The sequence below is a fragment of the Phaethon lepturus genome, unplaced genomic scaffold, assembly GCF_000687285.1.
Source record: "Phaethon lepturus isolate BGI_N335 unplaced genomic scaffold, ASM68728v1 scaffold30553, whole genome shotgun sequence".
In the NCBI taxonomy this organism is placed as follows: Eukaryota; Metazoa; Chordata; class Aves; order Phaethontiformes; family Phaethontidae; genus Phaethon; species Phaethon lepturus.
The window spans coordinates 3,708-20,241 of NW_010528846.1; the positions used below are offsets into that span (position 1 = coordinate 3,708).

Below are 16,534 nucleotides of genomic sequence, written 5' to 3' on the forward strand. Positions count from 1 at the left end.
GGCAGCTAGAGTGGGGGCGCGGGGCCGGGGGCTCCCGGGAAGCCTGGGGGCTGCGCGAGGCTGACCCCGCCTGTGCCAGCTGCTCTTTCCGGTGTCTCGGGGGCGGGGACGCGATGTGGCTGCTGTCGGGGTTCATAGCTGGGACTGGGGGCTCCAGCTGAGCGTTTGCATGTAAAAGGATTCTGTCGTGGCAGGTTTCCCCAGCGCTCTGTACTGTTTCACTAAATCTGGGGAACTTGACCAGTAATAATCAGTGTCTTGTTCAAAATTATCGCTTTGGGGAAACTTTTAATATAGCTCTTGAATTACAGTGTTTATACTGCTTGTGTTGTACCCTTGAATTCTTGTTCTCCCTTACGATCCAATATTTTATCGTTGCCTCAGTGGCCTCATAGGTCTTTCTGGACTCTAAATTCTGGGGAGCTTTCCTTTTTTTTTCTACAGGTAATGCTTTAAGTGATCTTGAGGTTAACTTGTGTCCCCGTTCCCCCTTGCCCCGCAATATTTAGGATGGAGTAGGTGCTAAAATAGCTGAGAAGATAGATGAGTTCTTATCCACTGGGAAACTACGCAAATTGGAAAAGGTGGGTTTCTTTCCCTTGTGCTCTATTTCTCAGTAGTTGGTTTTCTTTGTAACTTGCAAGTAGCCTGCTTGCTTTGTGTAATTTCTGTTGTTGTCCCTGGAGAGACTGATGTCAAACTTGGGAATGGTGGACATGGAGTCTATGGCGAGTACAAAGCAGGGAACGAGAAGCTAAAGCCAAAGCCTCAAAACTGTGTATTTATGAAAGTATTTGAGGTTATATAATCGGCTTGTAAATGTCTTCTGTGAGAAGTGGAATTCTGACTCCGGAAAACCATGAAGTTTTGTGGTTTAATCATGCTGTTCACCTTAGCATGGGTAGTTAGGCGGTTTTCAGGCTTGGTATGTATGGCAATATTGTGATACACAATACTACCCTTGGTAGTGTTTTGCATTGGTTTATAGTGAGCTTCCAAAGCAGAGTCTGACTAAGCTTCAGACTTCAAACTTCTCAAGTTTTCTTTGTTTATTGCAAATGGAGTAAAGAAGGGTTTGGTTTGTGTTGTTTTTGCAGATTCGACAAGATGATACAAGTGCATCTATCAATCTCCTGACACGAGTTACTGGGATTGGGTAAAGTCTTTTTGCTTGGTTGGTTGGTTTTGGGGTTTTTTTTTCTTCTCCTTGTTTATTTGGTGGAGTTACAAACAGATTTTGGGTGACTGCAAGTAATGAAGAGAATGAGTTTGAGCTGATGCTGCAGTGCCCACACTGAGACACCACAGTTGTGATGACAAGACTGGCTGAGAAGAAAGGGTACAGAATCATCGATTACAGGCTTTGCGGTAGAGGAGCAGAAGTGGGAAGCTCCTGTCTGCAAGCTGAGATGGGAAGGAGAGAGGAGCGGGTCAAGAATGGAACCTTGAAAGACTGAGAAGGGTGGAACTGAGAAGTCTCTTTGGAACTTTTGGTGGGAAGTTGGGCCCAGGGACAATGGTGCTCTTTCATGTGTTTGTAAAAGGAGAAGTAGAGGCCTGAAATGGGCAATAAAACAAAACCAAACAAACCAACCTTCAAAAAACATCTGGGCTCTTGTGCAACGTTTGAAACCACTGAGGGTAGGGAATGCGTTCTCAAGTAATTCTGAGGGAAAATGTGCTCAAAGTTTGAGAATACACAGGGATTTGAGAATGCCTTTTTGAGAAATTGGGATGGAATGCAGAAGAAGCAGCTGGGGTTCTGTCCTGTCTCAGGACAGTGGAAGTTGCCTCTCTGGGTCTGGCATCTGGCAAGAGATGCAGGGAAGGATAAGAAAGGAGGTAAATGGCAGATCAAGATCTGACAATCCTATTGTAACGTAAGAGTTTTATTGAGGAAGTGGATTCAAAGTCTTTAAGGGTGGTGGAGCTGTAACCGTGGGATTCCACAGTAGTTGAAGAGTTGTTCCCCAGGAAGGGACTATGCTTCCAGGTTGGTGGTTCTCAGCAGTTTGAGATATTGGATAGGTATCTGGGAATAACATTACTTGAATGCCTGTCTCACAGTTGAAAAGTTGTTCTTTCCTCGCAGTCATGCAGATTAATCTAATGACCGACCCTTAAAGGGGAAAAAGGTTCAGCTATTCACTTGAGTGTTGTGCTTAAGGCAAATTCTTCAACCAGACTGGAGCTGGGACTGCTTTGCTGTACTATAGGTTGCAAACTGGAGCCTTGTTGGGTTTTTTGAAGCACTAATAAGTGTCTAAAGACGCTTTTGTGTTCCTGTTGCCTTAAGCTAGTTCAGAGGCTGATTATGGTTGAAGTAGTTCTTATGATGCATTCAGTTTTGTTGTCTAAAGCAATATTGCCTACTTGGTGAGATTTCGTTTATTTTTTACAATTATACATCACTATATAGTTATATCAATGCTAAAAAATGTGCAGGCCAAGCCTTGGATAGCCATCTCAGCTGATTGAAAGGAAAAACTGAAAATGCGTATGCCGAAAAGAGGGTAAGCATCGGAAGCGACTTCAGTCTTGGCCTGAAAGAACCTAGGCAGTTATAGTGAATTCTGATGTCCTTTTCAGTGTTGTAAGATTCTTGCCGTTTCTGATGGCAGATTGCCTTGTCTCTTTGCAGTCCTGCTGCTGCTAGGAAGTTTGTAGAGGAAGGAATTAAGACGTTAGAAGGTAAGTGTAACTTTGGGTCCTCAGTTCAGGCTCCAATTATTTTTTTTTTTTCTGTCAAGGTGCCTGTTGCAGAGTATTGCTGTGAAAGCAGATATGCCCTAGACTTTGAGGAAAGTGTATAAGATGCTGAAGTTAGTGCACAGGCTAAAGGCGTTACGTACATATCCAGTGTAAACTTCTTCTAGATTACGTGGAAAGTAACAAGGATATTGGCTTTGAGGTGAACAGTCTATTGAAGTCTTTATTGGCAAGCGCTGTATGCATTTGTACTCATTCTATCAGCTGTTGAGTAGCCAGTTTAAAATCTCCTGAGATTGCTGTTTTCTTGTTACGTATTCTTTGCATTGGTGGAAACTTACTGTAAGATGTTTAGTCCTCAAGTAACTTTTTTTTTTTCTTAATTCTTCTAGATCTAAGGAAAAATGAGCACAAGCTGACGCATCACCAGCGAATTGGGTTGAAGTAAGTTTTCTTGGGAGCTTTTCTAATGACTCCTTCAGACACCAGGATGTAATGTAAGGTTACACAGGCCAAGTAAGGTTCTGTTCTCTCTGTGTGCTCTACATGCTTTTCAGCAGTGATTCAGCGCTTTTGTTTCATTGGGGTTGAAATTCAGTAGGCTTAGTCTCTAATTATTGAAATTAATAATTATTTGAAATGAATTTCAAATTACTCCTTCACTTAGCTCATGAAGAATCACTTTAGCAAGGTTGCAATGATGTTTCTTGGGACTCACCGTAAAAGTGGCCCAGTCTATTTTTTGTTACATGCTGTGAGCAAGGTAAGACCTTTGCATGTCTGAACTTGAGAATGCCATGCAGAATTATAGAATCTTTGGGTTGGAAGGGACCTTTTAAGGTAATCTAGTCCAACCCCCCTGCAGTGAGCAGGGACATCTTCAACTCGATCAGGTTGCTCAGAGCCCTGTCCAACCTGACCTTGAATGTTCCTGAGGATGAGGCATCTACCGTCACTCTGGGCAACCTGTTCCAGGGTTTCACCACCCTCAATCGTGAAAAATTTCTTCCTTATATATAGTCTAAATCTACCCTCTTTTAGTTTAAAGAATGTGTGTGTCCCTCAGTACTTACCAGCTTGAATGCTGCTTGCTGAGTAGCTGTTCCAGTGTGCTAGTTCCGGAAGAATTATAGCTGTGTTTGCAAGGAGCTGCAAGTGAACTACATAAAGCCTTATATCCGAATTGGTTCTGTGTAGGGCCAGCTCTAGCATTTCCACATCGGTGGCAGAGATGCAGAATATGTGATCTGGACAAACTCCTTGCCAGTGAGCGAGAAGAGTTACAGAACGATCGTAGCTTTCCCACTGCTCATCTGAGCCCCGTAACCCAGTGTGCATCCCTGCCTTTATACGTCTGAGCGTTGAAGGGAAAACCTTTCACTGTTAAGCGAGTGTAAGAAAGGTCACCTGACCTATCCATGTTGCTAGTGCACATGCTACCCTTGGATCTGCTTCCAGCATTGTGCTCGGATGTTGCTTCAGAACTTCCAGTAAGTGCTAAGCTGAAAGAATGGTTTCAGTGCTCTATGGTGGTCATCTTGTACCTAGTTCCATTGCAGATCTCAGAGAGTGGGGGAGGAGTCCCATATCGAGAAGCTCTGTCTGCAGAGCTTGGGATTGGGATGCCTGAGTAATGGGTGTTGGGGAACATGTGGCTCTGAGGCTGCAGTATAGCTGCCAGTGCCTGCTGTCAGCGGTTCCGGTGCCAGAGGGGTGAAGAATGTGCCTGCCGGTCAGGTGTGTCATTGTTTCACCTGGCCTCTTTTTCTTCACAGTCATGCAGCATGCTGGCAGTCTGTTTTTTACAGCTGCATGCAAAGATAGCAGGAGCTGTATTTGACTTGTAAGCTTCCATTTAGCTCTTTCCAACATAGATCACCTCTGACCATGGATGAGGGACCTGTTCTTCCTGCTTGCCAGTGGACTGAGTTTTGTCAGGAACCTTTTGTATTTTCAGGGCTATGTAAATATAAACCAATTGGTTAGACAGTAATATTACTCCCACCTCATAGCAGGTCTTCATATACGGTGGAAATAACATGCAATGAAATCATCTTCTAAGCATTGTCAAACTCGCAGTTGTGAGTTTTTACTATTGCTTGGCAAAATGTTTTCCAGCATCTGTGTTTGCTGAGAATGGAGAGCTTTTTGTGATGTGACAATAATATAAGTTGTATTCCTTCCTCTGATACACATTTATTTGACTAAAATTTTTAAATGCTACCCTTGCCACTCTTTCAAACACCATTATTTTTATATATGCAGATACTTTGAAGATTTTGAGAAAAGAATCCCGAGGGAAGAAATGCTGCAAATGCAGGTAAAAATGTTGTTGTCGAGGATGTGAGGCACTGATGGCCAATGAATGACTGACACCTCTAAACACATATCTTCCCTTTTCACGTAGGAAATTGTGCTGAAAGAGGTAAAGAAGCTGGATCCAAACTATATTGCTACAGTCTGTGGCAGTTTTAGACGAGGTTGGCACTCTGATCTTGTTCTGTTTATTTTGGGCTAATAAGCAAGACTCATTACTATATATGTTGTTCTTCTAGAGAGAAAATCTATGCTGGAACCTGACTTTTTCCTGTTAATATTGTCTTGACTGGTCAGTTCAGTGACAAAACACCTGCATAAATCCTCCCTTCTTCACCCTGCCCCTATAAAGCGTAATATATTGTAACATGTGAATTGTTTGCTTTGTTTTTATGTTAACAACATTTCTGCTTCATTGCTTTAGAGTACAGTAAGAAATTCTTGGGTATTTTCTGATGGGTGGGGATACAAACCTTTTGATGGAAGAACAAGGTGCTCTTACTTTAAGATTGTCTTTTCACAAGTCTCTTGAATAGTGACTGACTGTTTTTCTGGTAGAAAAACATGTTTATGGGAAGAGGTTAGATGGATGTTCACCAATGTTAGTATACTTCATCATATGCGGAGGGATTTTTCTTTGCTCCTTACTTGCCTAGGTGCAGAGTCAAGTGGCGATATGGATGTTCTGCTAACCCATCCGAGTTTCACATCTGAATCATCCAAACAGGTGTGTTTCTCTGCCACTGTGGATCAGTAATATGCGTTACTTCCACAAGGGTATGTTTAAATTCAGAAGATCACAGAATCACTAGGTTGGAAAGGACCTTCAAGATCATCAAGTCCAACCAGAGATGGTGACTCCACCACCTCCCTGGGCAGCCTGTTCCAATGCCTGACCACTCTCTCAGTGAAGAAATTTTTCCTAATATCCAATCTAAGCCTCCCCTGGCGCAACTTGAGGCCATGATATGTAGTCTCAGACTTGTATTGCAGCTTCTTTCATGTTTTAGTTACTGTAATAGTAAACTCTTTGATCACCATGTTAATTATGAGGAGTTATAATCACTTCTCAGCTCCATGTATTATGTTGTGTTCCTGTTGCAGAACTATTCAGGGTGTTTACTCTTACCCTTCTGTCCCTCCTCTTCCCTTCACACACACTTCCCCTGCCCCCTCAAATTCATGTGCTTTTACAATGTAGAACTGTAATAGCTAGCTGGATAAAGCAGGGATTAAAGGTAGAGTAAGTATCTCTTTATGTAGCCATAATCTTTTGGACAAGAAGCAAATGTCCTGCTGCCCTTGTAATCTTTTGGGACTAACTATGGAGAAGTCTTAATGACAGGTTGTATCTCCTGTGTTGCTTCTATAGATTTGTTGCTTAAAAGTTGAAAACTCAAACCAAGAAACAAGTCAGAACTCCAACGATCACTTCCAATGAAAGCAATCAGAGATGGGGATTTTGGTGGAAATTTTTTTTATATTGCATAACTGTAATTTTACTAGCTTTTTCTCAGTATTATTGTTACCTTTTTCCCCCCGGGTCAAATTTCATGTACAATAATACATACAATGTTAGTGATGTCCTGTACTTATGTAGGCCATTGTCTGGCAAATGGGTAAGATACTCTTGTTATTTGTGAAGTAATTTTTTCTTCTATGTTGTCACTGTTCCTAGTCAAAACTTCTGCGTCAAGTTGTAGAACAACTGGAAAAAGTCCACTTTGTCACAGATATGCTGTCTAAAGGTGATACCAAATTCATGGTAAGGATTTTTTAGTGGTAAGGGACATAGCGGGGGGCGGTTACCTTTCCTGACAGAAGCTAGGATATATACAGGATATGTTGTTTGGACTGCTGGAGTTGTGATTTCTTAAAAAAAAAAAAATTTAATTCCTCCCCTTCCCCCCCCTAAAAACTTTCTGCAGTTAACTCTTAATGAACCTCTCATGATAAGATTTCAGTATTCTGAACTCAACTGACATAACCTTCATCACGCAATGCCGATTGTGTCTCTATTTTGCTTTTCCCTAGAACCTTGGCACAATCTCACTATTTTGGTTGCACCAGTGACTGCTTTTGTAATTCCGCCCTCAAGATCTTGGAAAGACTATCTTTGATCTCAGGCCTATGTTTACCTTGCTTTGTCTAATACATAATATACTTTTGTCATCTTTTTTGTCAATTTTGTTGCAGAGCAGATTTAATGGATAAGCTGCTAGACTCAGGATATAGTAGGCAATATGTGGGATGCCTAAAGAAAGTAATGAATTGTGAGAATGTTCATTTTGTTAGGTTCCTTGCTCACAGCAAAACTTTTTCCTCAACATGTGGATTGGGTGTTACCTTGCTTCACTTTGTTTCCTTTACAGGCCCCAGGTATCCTGGTGTTACAGGTTGGTTAAAAGTTAATTATAACAGAGAAGTGTAGAACCATAAGCAATACTGAGTGGAAATGAGGACTAGTTAGTTCCTGTCAGTCACTCATACTGGCTTTATGGAATTCCTTGGAAACTCAGAGGAGTGGTCCTGCAGGAGGGTTCACCAAAGGTCCATGACTTACAAATGTCTATTCAAGAATTAAGATACCGTAGTCAGCTAGCCTTTTGGAAGGCATAAATACTTAAATATATAATACTACAGTTAAAGATACTCGCTTTCCCAAGATGAAAGGTGCTGTTGGAGCACCTAATTATTTGGATTTTTTGTTTGTTGCTTAGGTTCTGCTTAAAATAACAGCTAAAAGAACTCTTGAGAATTTGTCTTCAGGTTGTGTTGCACTCTGAGAGGGCATGAAACTTGATGGCTTTTTTGAGGATTGATCTTTAGGAGGAATAAGTGAAAGTTGCTCTCATTCTTGCAAATGGTTTAGGTGTGAATAGCCTATGGGTTTAAAGCTAAATGTACGTCTGTGAGCCAATACCAGAGACGCCCTGCATTCCCAGTTTCCATTCACAGTTTGACAAGCTCATTATAGTTTGACCATTTGCTCTGTATAATCCTGTCAGTCTTACGTAGTTGTGGAATAGCTCTTGTCTTCAAAGGGGAAGCTAAAAAAGGAATGTTGTAAAAAGGGAAATAGGACTGCAGCTGAGAATCTGAGAAAAGCAAGTCTCGGTAAGGAAACAGACAACATAACTTTAAAAGCATAAGCAATGTTAAGCTTTCAAAATAAATCTAAGAATAGAAGGAGAAGTCTCAGCATGAAGCTGAAATGGTTTAATCTGTAAACATTTCTCCTTGTTCTTTATGGTTCATGTTCCTGCTCCCTACTGCATTGTCATTTAAGGTGATCATAGACTAGGGGAAAAAAAGAAAAGGCTGACGTGAATCGCGTGAAGATTACAAAGCGGTTTGAAATGAAAAGTGGCAGAGGATTTCTCAAGAAAACAACTTCCTTTTTTTTTTTAATTTCTATTAGCTTGAGCTTCATCTGCATTTTCCTTAAATTGCTGATGTTTGTGCATACTGAAGAGCCTGATAATAATTAGGGCAGAGGAATGGGAAATGAGAAGTCCTGTGATCCTTCCTGTTTTAATAAAAACTTAAGCAGTTATATGCTACATTGAACTATGGTCCTCTTAGGAGTGTAACACAGTGATTCACGGTACTACGACATCCAGCTGTTCTAGTAAAATATTTAATCAATTCAGCGGGAATTTAACTTTGCTCTCCAGGATGACTGAGGATTGTTTAGGGGTGGGGAGGTGAAGATTGATCTCAGATCTGTTCAAGTTAAGTTTTAATTTCTTGCTTGCCTTACTTCCTCACAGGGTGTCTGTCAGTTGCCAAATAAAGAAGATGGAACAGCCTATCCACATAGAAGAATTGATATCCGGTACACACACACACACAAAAAAAGAAACAAACAAACAAAAAAAACAACAAAACAAAAACCCACCCAAACCAAAAACCCTACTTCAGCTGTCTGCTACATAGTAGGCATTTGCATCAAGTTCTGCAATCAAATCTCTACTACCATGTTCAGAACTTGGCATTTACTAGACTTCCAATTCCTTTGCAGTATGGAAGCCACTGTACAACTGCCAGTATCTACAACGGGTTATTAGCAAGAATGCTGTATTTTAAACCGTGACTTTGTATCCAGTTTCAGAATTGTGACCTACTTGTATCATACTGCTTTGACATTAATTCTTGGCAGGAGTGCAAGCACCATAACCATGTAGTGGCTGAACAGCAGTAACTTCTGGGTCAGGGTAGATGTGCTGAACCTTTCTTTGATACACAATTCATTTAATTCTTGCATCTGGGTTGTGGGAAGATCAAACGTAGAGACTTGCAGAATGTGTGCACGTAAATAGGAAGTAAGCCTAGTGTTCAGACCAACAGTGTCTGAATGGCTGAATTACAAACGGCTTGTAACTTTTTTCTTATATATTTGTTCTAAATCTGTACTTTTCTTCCACTTTTATTCTAGGCTTATCCCCAAAGATCAGTATTACTGTGGTGTACTGTATTTCACAGGAAGTGATATATTCAATAAGAACATGAGAACTCATGCTCTGGAAATGGGCTTCACGATCAATGAGTACACAATCCGTCCCTTGGGTGTCACTGGTCAGTCTGGGCCTTTTCACAGAGTATTCTTTCTAGTTACATGCTTTGTCTGATCTTCTCCTTAAATTAGTTTCTCAGTGTACTGGAAATACTTCTGTTTAAATTCTGTAGTTCATAAAATTTTTCACTGTGTCCTTTCTGGTATTGGACACTTATAGCCAGAAGAGGCAGCCTGCTTATGTATAGGCAGCACTGTGGCACAGTTACCTCTTTGGGCCACCTAATCTACTTAAAGTCTTACTGACCTAAAGATTGTATTTTCAGTGTCATGCAGAGCACATAAGTGGTTTCCCACTGTTTTCACAAGATAGGTCTTGTCCTTCAGTTGTTTTGGAGTGGGCTTGACTATATATATGTGTATATATACATGAATATAAATATATTTAGCTGCATAACCACGTGGCCCCAAAGTTAATTCATTACCTCATTTCCTTTGACACTAATGAGAATCGGTATCTAAAGAAGGTATAAAATAAAGTATGTGGGGGGTGTTTTGGTTTTTGTTGGCTTTTTTTTTTAAGTCTGTTTTACTTAACAGCAGTTTTGTGTTAATCTTGCAAGGTATTTGGCATTTCAGGATTGCATAAACCTTCTACCTTTCAAATACCATCTGTAATTTGCTTGCAGGAGTTGCTGGGGAGGCCCTACCAGTAGAGTGTGAAAAAGACATCTTTGACTATATCCAGTGGAAATACCGAGAGCCAAAGGATCGGAGTGAATAACTGCTTGTCTAGGTTTGTAATGTAGAGAGATGATTTCATAGCTTCTTACAAACATACAAAATGCATATTCTTTCTTTGGATGTTACTGCAAAAAGTATATGTTACTGATGTTTAAAGCAAGACCGTGCCACTAGCACAGAAAGTGCAGCGAAGATTAAATCCTGTAAGATCTCATTTCGATCTCTCCCTCCTGCACCTTCCTTCCAGTCCTCTCCTGTCCCACCCCCCCCCCCCCACCCCCCCAAATGATTAAAACACTTACTGTGTTTAACTGAATGGGTGCAATACTAGAAAAACCTGTGGGGAAGGTGGTGTGGCAGTCAGACCCCTTAGACAAAGCATATTGTCTTTCAGGTGATAAATCACAGGTTTCTATTTAACCCCTGTGGAGCAGAAAGTTCTGACATAAAGGCAAAATGTTTCATCTTACTAAATTTTTTGCAGCTTGGTTTGAAAATTGTGGCTGTCAATCAAAATTAATGCTGGTTCTTTGGAATCACTGGAAAGTCTTACAAAACAATGTTAGCCTTCTATAAAAGGCAGTGTGCTTTAATTTGATAATACCTGTGGTGATCAAGCTATTAGTTTTTTTAATAATTTTAGTAGCCCTTAGGCTGCGATCATCAAAACATTCCATGTTTTAATATCATACACACAGATGTACTCTGTGCAAACATCACTGCTTATTATGTAAAAACTAGGCAGTTCTTGTAGGAAATAATGTAACTTTTTTTGGCTATTTACTTTGTTGAGGTTGAAAGACTTGGAAGTAAAACCATTGCTTTTGTGTAATCATTGCAAACTGTCTCCTTAAGTAATGGAGTAAGTATGTATGGGTTTGTTTTAATGCAGTTTGAGTAATTATGGCTGTAGAGCATCTTGGAATGCTCAAATGAACATTTTGCTAACACAAGCTGCCGGCGTAAATTGCTTGATTATGTAACCTACAGCATCTGTGTGTAGCAGCAGGCATTCTATAAATAACCATAGATCAGATTTGGCCATGGCACTGAATTAGTACTGTCGTTGTACAATTAAGAAAACTTAAATAGTTTTGAAGCTTCAGTATGAGACCGGTTTGTTTCACGTTGTCCTCCAGCAGCGAGGGGCTGTGTGGCGTTTAATTGCTGTCTGGGGCTGAACCACGACATACATGTATCGGGAGACTAGAAGAATTTTATTAGGAGAGCATTATTCTTACAGCACTTATATTAAGTGTCATAATTATTGTAAGATTATTCTTACAGCGCTTAGATGTCAGACTGTGTAAGTTTGTGTCTCTTTTCAAATGTGTATTTGAAGGGGGGGCGGGTGGAAAGAAACACCTAAAAGTCTATTTCCCACCCCCACTGTACAGATGAAAGTATAAAACAAACTTTTAATATTGGTTACACAAAACAATGTATTAGACTCCCCGCTAGCCAGCAAATGTGTTGAGGCAGGCTTTTCGGAACATACAAATCAGGCCAAAAAGAGACTGCGTGTACACTTAGTTGCACAGCTAGCTGCTCCAGTATTTTTTGCTTAAAAATATATCATTGGAACACCGAAGACTAGCGAGAAACATAAAAGGCAGAAATGTCTGAAATTCCAGTGCTGAAGTTTCACCGTGACACATAGTTATAGAATGCAAAGTCATTATCACTGGTGCTGTTGAAATACTATGCTTTTATGTGACTAGAGAAGAATGAGTGTAATACACAAGCCAGGCATAACTAAAAATTTTCCATAGGATTTCAAGTTCAAAATTGGACAAGGATGTTATATGCAAGCGCTGCAATAACTGGAGAAAATGGGGAGAGGAAATGGGGTACATGTCTTTGGAATACCCTTTCTGGTCTTGAAGTGGAATTTTTAAACCACACCTGTGTCAGTTGGCTGCTGTCAAAAACCTCCAGTAACGGAGAACCTGAAATGTACTGGGCCAGTTGCTTTCTTTGCAGCCTCGTTAAACATTACAGGTAATTTTTACACCAGGTGGAAACGTTCGAGGCATCTAGACTTTAACTAAAGAAACTAATCTTCGCTTAACCTGCTTGCCTAGGGAGAAGGGAAGGGAGTGTCCTAGCACTGTGTCAGCCTATTGGATGCACTGTTGCTGCTTATTCAAGGTTATGGACTGAAATGAATGTAAGGTGTTTAGGTGCTTATGTGTTGCAGGCTGATGTTTCCTTAGTTGCTGCTGTTAGCTCATGGAGAGGAGGAGACCTGAGTTTGTGGCATAGTGCACAAATAACTCTAGATTAAAATGCATGTCCCTTTATATACTGCTTTGTGTTACTAATATCTCTTAGTCTTTTGGCAGGTGCTCAGGTGCGATCATTGTGCTGCTCTGCTGACTAGTGTTTGACAAGACAAACTGAAGCCACGGTCACAGTGCTGAAAAAATTCTGGATGTTGAGCAATGTCACTGAGAACTAACTGGCTTGCAGATTTTGGTCTTGAAATGATGTGCGCAATAAAGCCCAGGAGCATAGCCTGAAGTGCAAAGGCAGCTTTCTCCCTCTTGACCTATGATAAGCAGCATGTGATCTGCCCTTCTGTCCTTTCTTCAGCCACTCTATCTCTGTCCAGAGATTCCTCCTAGCTGCTCTCCTTGCGACAAATCAATGTTCAACATGCCCTGGACATGGATTAGTGACCTTTTTCCCTAGCCTCATTCTGGCTTTCTCCTTTTACTTAGCCCCAAATGTCCTACTGAAATGATTTTAGAGATCCAGAGCAAATCCGAAGGTTTCTGTGTTTTCCTGTGTAAGGAATGCAGGGTGTTACACCATGATGCATGCTGGAAGTATGGGGGGTTTTTTAGACAAGAGCCCTCCCTTGCCAGTTCTGAACAAATTTGTGTCTCCATTGTGGATGTTTCTCTTATCCAGAAGCTAATCCTTGTTTACTGGCTAAGTGTCTATTACAGTTTTGGTGAGGTATGCAGAGGTTGTGTAAACGTGTGGAAATTCTTGATGTACATAAAAGGATTATTTTCTGCCTCCTCTGCACTAGCTCTGCTGCCAAGTTTGCTGTTTTAAAAGTGGTGTGCTTTTCTTTTACTAAATAATGTATCTGCTAATGTCTTCCCTGTAGAGTTTGTCTAACTGAAACCGGCTGCAAGAACTGCTGTTGTGGCTTTTAAAACCATGAGGATGTGTGCCTGTGTAGAGACTGTTCTTGTATACGATTGCCTCTGCCTTTGTTCTCTGTGTCTTTGATTAGAGTGCAGTTGCATATTCTGGAGAACTCCTTGGAAGTTCTCCAGAATAGTTTTCCTATGTATCTGTTTCTCACGTTGGGTAAGCGGGTGCGTGAGTGCTTGCAGTTCTTACTTTATGCACTTAGCTCTTGGTGTAATGGGCTCGGAGTGGTACAGCAATGCAGAAGACTCTTCACAATTTTCAGGAGCTCCCGAGAGCTTTGAGTTACCCAAAGACAGCAATAGCAGAAAACGGTTCCATTTCTTTCTTTTCATCTAAGAACATCACTATGCACATTAACTAGAGCGCTGTTAAGAGTTGTGCAGTTATCCTATTCCTCATAACTAAGTCTAAAACAAAAGAATGTTGTCATTGCATGTGACATGATGTGGAGGTTATGTTTGTAGACATGGACCTTTTCCAGGACAGACCTTGCTTTTATTTACAATGTAAAGGAAATGCAAATACAGAACAGCACTGTGAGTGTACCTCTGCTAATTTAGTGCCAGAGGAGACAGCTAAGAACGAATAGCTGCATGTTTCAGATACACTGTGAAAGGAAGAGGAGAAACAGCACTGGGGTTTCCCTAGAGAGTAGAGAAAGGGGATGAGCATTCTAATGAAAGACTGTATAGTCTCTGAGTAGTGTTGATACTTAGCCTTGTGGTGCATTTGTCCCGGTACTTTGAGAGAAAAGTCAACCTTTTTCTCCTGATACTCTTAAACAATCAGAGGTTTATACCCACATAAAATTTTAAAGACTTGAAAGATCCATTCTTGATGAAGGTCACAGATCCTATTTTTAACATAAATGTTACTTTTTTTTTTCTTTGACATCAAGCTTTGATCTAAAAATGTTGAGTGGTGACGAATAAACAAAGTCTCTGGTTTTTAGCAGTTTAAAAAAAAAAAAAACCACCACAAAAAAACCCTTCCAACCACCCAGTTGAAATAATATATAAAATTGTCTAACGTAGGCTTTCAACAGACAACTGTTTAATCTAGCAGCAACAATCTTGCTTCTGAAGACAGACTGCACCTCTTCTCCTGATTAACGAGCCTTCTTGTTAAGGGATGGAGATTTTTGAACTGATGTAGGTGTTTGCCTGCTCAGAACTGCATATTGGTCTGCTAGATCTTTCTTCTGATCTGTTTCTATTTCTTTGTATTTTATGTATGTGTAGACACCAGAATGAGAAAGCTGGCTGTGTCCTCAAGTACTCCTAAAGAATACCATTTTCAGCTACTATCTGTATTTCCTTACCTCTGTGTTAAGTGTCCTGGTGCAGAGCTGAAGCTCATGCTAAGTTGTTTCTGTGTCCTTACTTCTAAAACCTTTCAATATGGCCATGTGCTAATGTGACCATTCTCCTCTTGCATGTGACCTGTGTTCTTTGTTCCTAGATACCTTGTAGTACTATCAGCTGCAGTGTTCTATGTGTTTTGTTCAACTTGCCATTACCCAGAAGGCTGGTCTGATTAATTGATGCATTTCTACTTCCGTAGAGTCAGTCTGCCCTTTTTTATATGCAAACCTATTGGCTCTGATTTTTATAGGTCCTCTTAAATCATTGTGAAAGGTAATGACTATTTTGGACATGAGAGGAGGTCTCATCAAGATTGTATTGCCAGTTGTATTTGGGACAGGGATTCTGTTGATTGATTAACTTAACTAGTTTTAAGTAGTAAACAAACTTTGATGTATTACAGAGCATCAGCATGGAATATATTGCCGCTACTGTATTTTAATACCTTGTAGGAGTATAAGGCAAATGTATTACAGAATTTCAAGCTTGAAAAGGCAGGGCTATACATAGTCAAACTTACTATTGCTAATTATGTAACACTTTTCTTGATTTGTTAATGATTAGGTCCTCTATCTGCCTTTATGGGGGCAGAGAGGAGTTTGCATCTGTATTGTCAGACTACTTAACCTGACTTGAATCATAAAACAAAGACAGGTGTAATAGTGTTTTATGGTTTTATCTGACTTAAGCCTATAGAACAGCTATATTTTTACTTGTTCTGGTTGATCAGTCTTGGCAATGGAGATGATAGACTGATGCTCTTGCTTATCCCTTCATTTTCTTCTGTTTTTCCTATTGTGAGTTTGATTATTTTCTGGGAATGTTCCCCAGCCCTAATACATGCAGTGGTATGTAAGGTGACTAGAAGTTAACTTGGTACTATGTGAAGTCTTCTGATGCCTCGTAGTATAAATGTATATAGCTGATGTATTCGGTGTTTTCTTCAATAATCAGTGGGAATAAACAAAGTGAGAATTACATCATGAATGTGTAATCCTGTTTGACTATTCTTTTTTTTTAGCTGTATCTTTAAGAGCATCAAAAAGCAGTAACACAAGCTTACCGTGTTTACAAATGTTTCCTAGGCAGCATACAATATTACACAGATGTATCCTCCATCATCCTCAACAGGTAGCCCAGAAGACTACTTTTGTCTTGGGACTTGGGGCAGAATTTGCTGGCCTTGCACTCTCTCTCCGTAACACTGAATTCTTCTAGGTGAAAGAAAAAGGGCTCAGTTCAGAGCGTGTGTTTGTTTTTCTTGAACTATTTAAATATACAATGTGTGTCTCAGTTCCAGCTGACTGGCCCTTATTCAGGGCTGCTTTGGATTACTTACAGTTCCTTCCCTCATCTTCCTCCTGCAGAACTGGACTGCAAGATACATGCTCTTACGCCAAGAGTGGGTGTGCCTACGTCCTTCCTTAGCCTCAGGGCTATAGTGGCCCATACTAAGGGCCTGAGCAGCAAAGGCAATGAGTAAGGAGGTTGTTGGTAAGGCAGCTGAAGGGTTTGAGAGGAGCTGTAGCAGGCGCTGGTCTTGCACGGGCTCTGAGACAGGCTGGGTGAAGTGGAGCTGCGGCTCCGTGGGCGTGGGGCCTGGAGCAGTTAATATCAGGCCTGGTGAGTGGTCTCCTCCTCCCCCACGCGCACCTCAAGCGGGTGTTAGAACTTTCTGCTGGCCGCCGAGACCGGAGTCGGCTCCGGCCGCTTC

The 16,534-nt window shown here is 40.8% G+C and overlaps 1 protein-coding gene across 1 annotated transcript in view; it reads left to right on the forward strand.

Annotated features, from left to right (window-relative positions):
* POLB (polymerase (DNA directed), beta) overlaps positions 1-10,501 on the forward strand; it is a 10,944-nt gene extending 443 nt beyond the window's left edge. The window contains exons 4-14 of the mRNA XM_010283783.1: positions 510-584; positions 1,098-1,156; positions 2,642-2,691; positions 3,102-3,153; positions 4,975-5,029; positions 5,117-5,189; positions 5,682-5,752; positions 6,704-6,790; positions 8,799-8,863; positions 9,464-9,603; positions 10,231-10,501. Of these exons, the coding sequence (XP_010282085.1) occupies positions 510-584; positions 1,098-1,156; positions 2,642-2,691; positions 3,102-3,153; positions 4,975-5,029; positions 5,117-5,189; positions 5,682-5,752; positions 6,704-6,790; positions 8,799-8,863; positions 9,464-9,603; positions 10,231-10,325 (822 nt within the window). The 3' untranslated portion in view covers positions 10,326-10,501. The remainder of the gene's footprint in view (positions 1-509; positions 585-1,097; positions 1,157-2,641; positions 2,692-3,101; positions 3,154-4,974; positions 5,030-5,116; positions 5,190-5,681; positions 5,753-6,703; positions 6,791-8,798; positions 8,864-9,463; positions 9,604-10,230) is intronic.
* Positions 10,502-16,534: the final 6,033 nt, after the last annotated feature.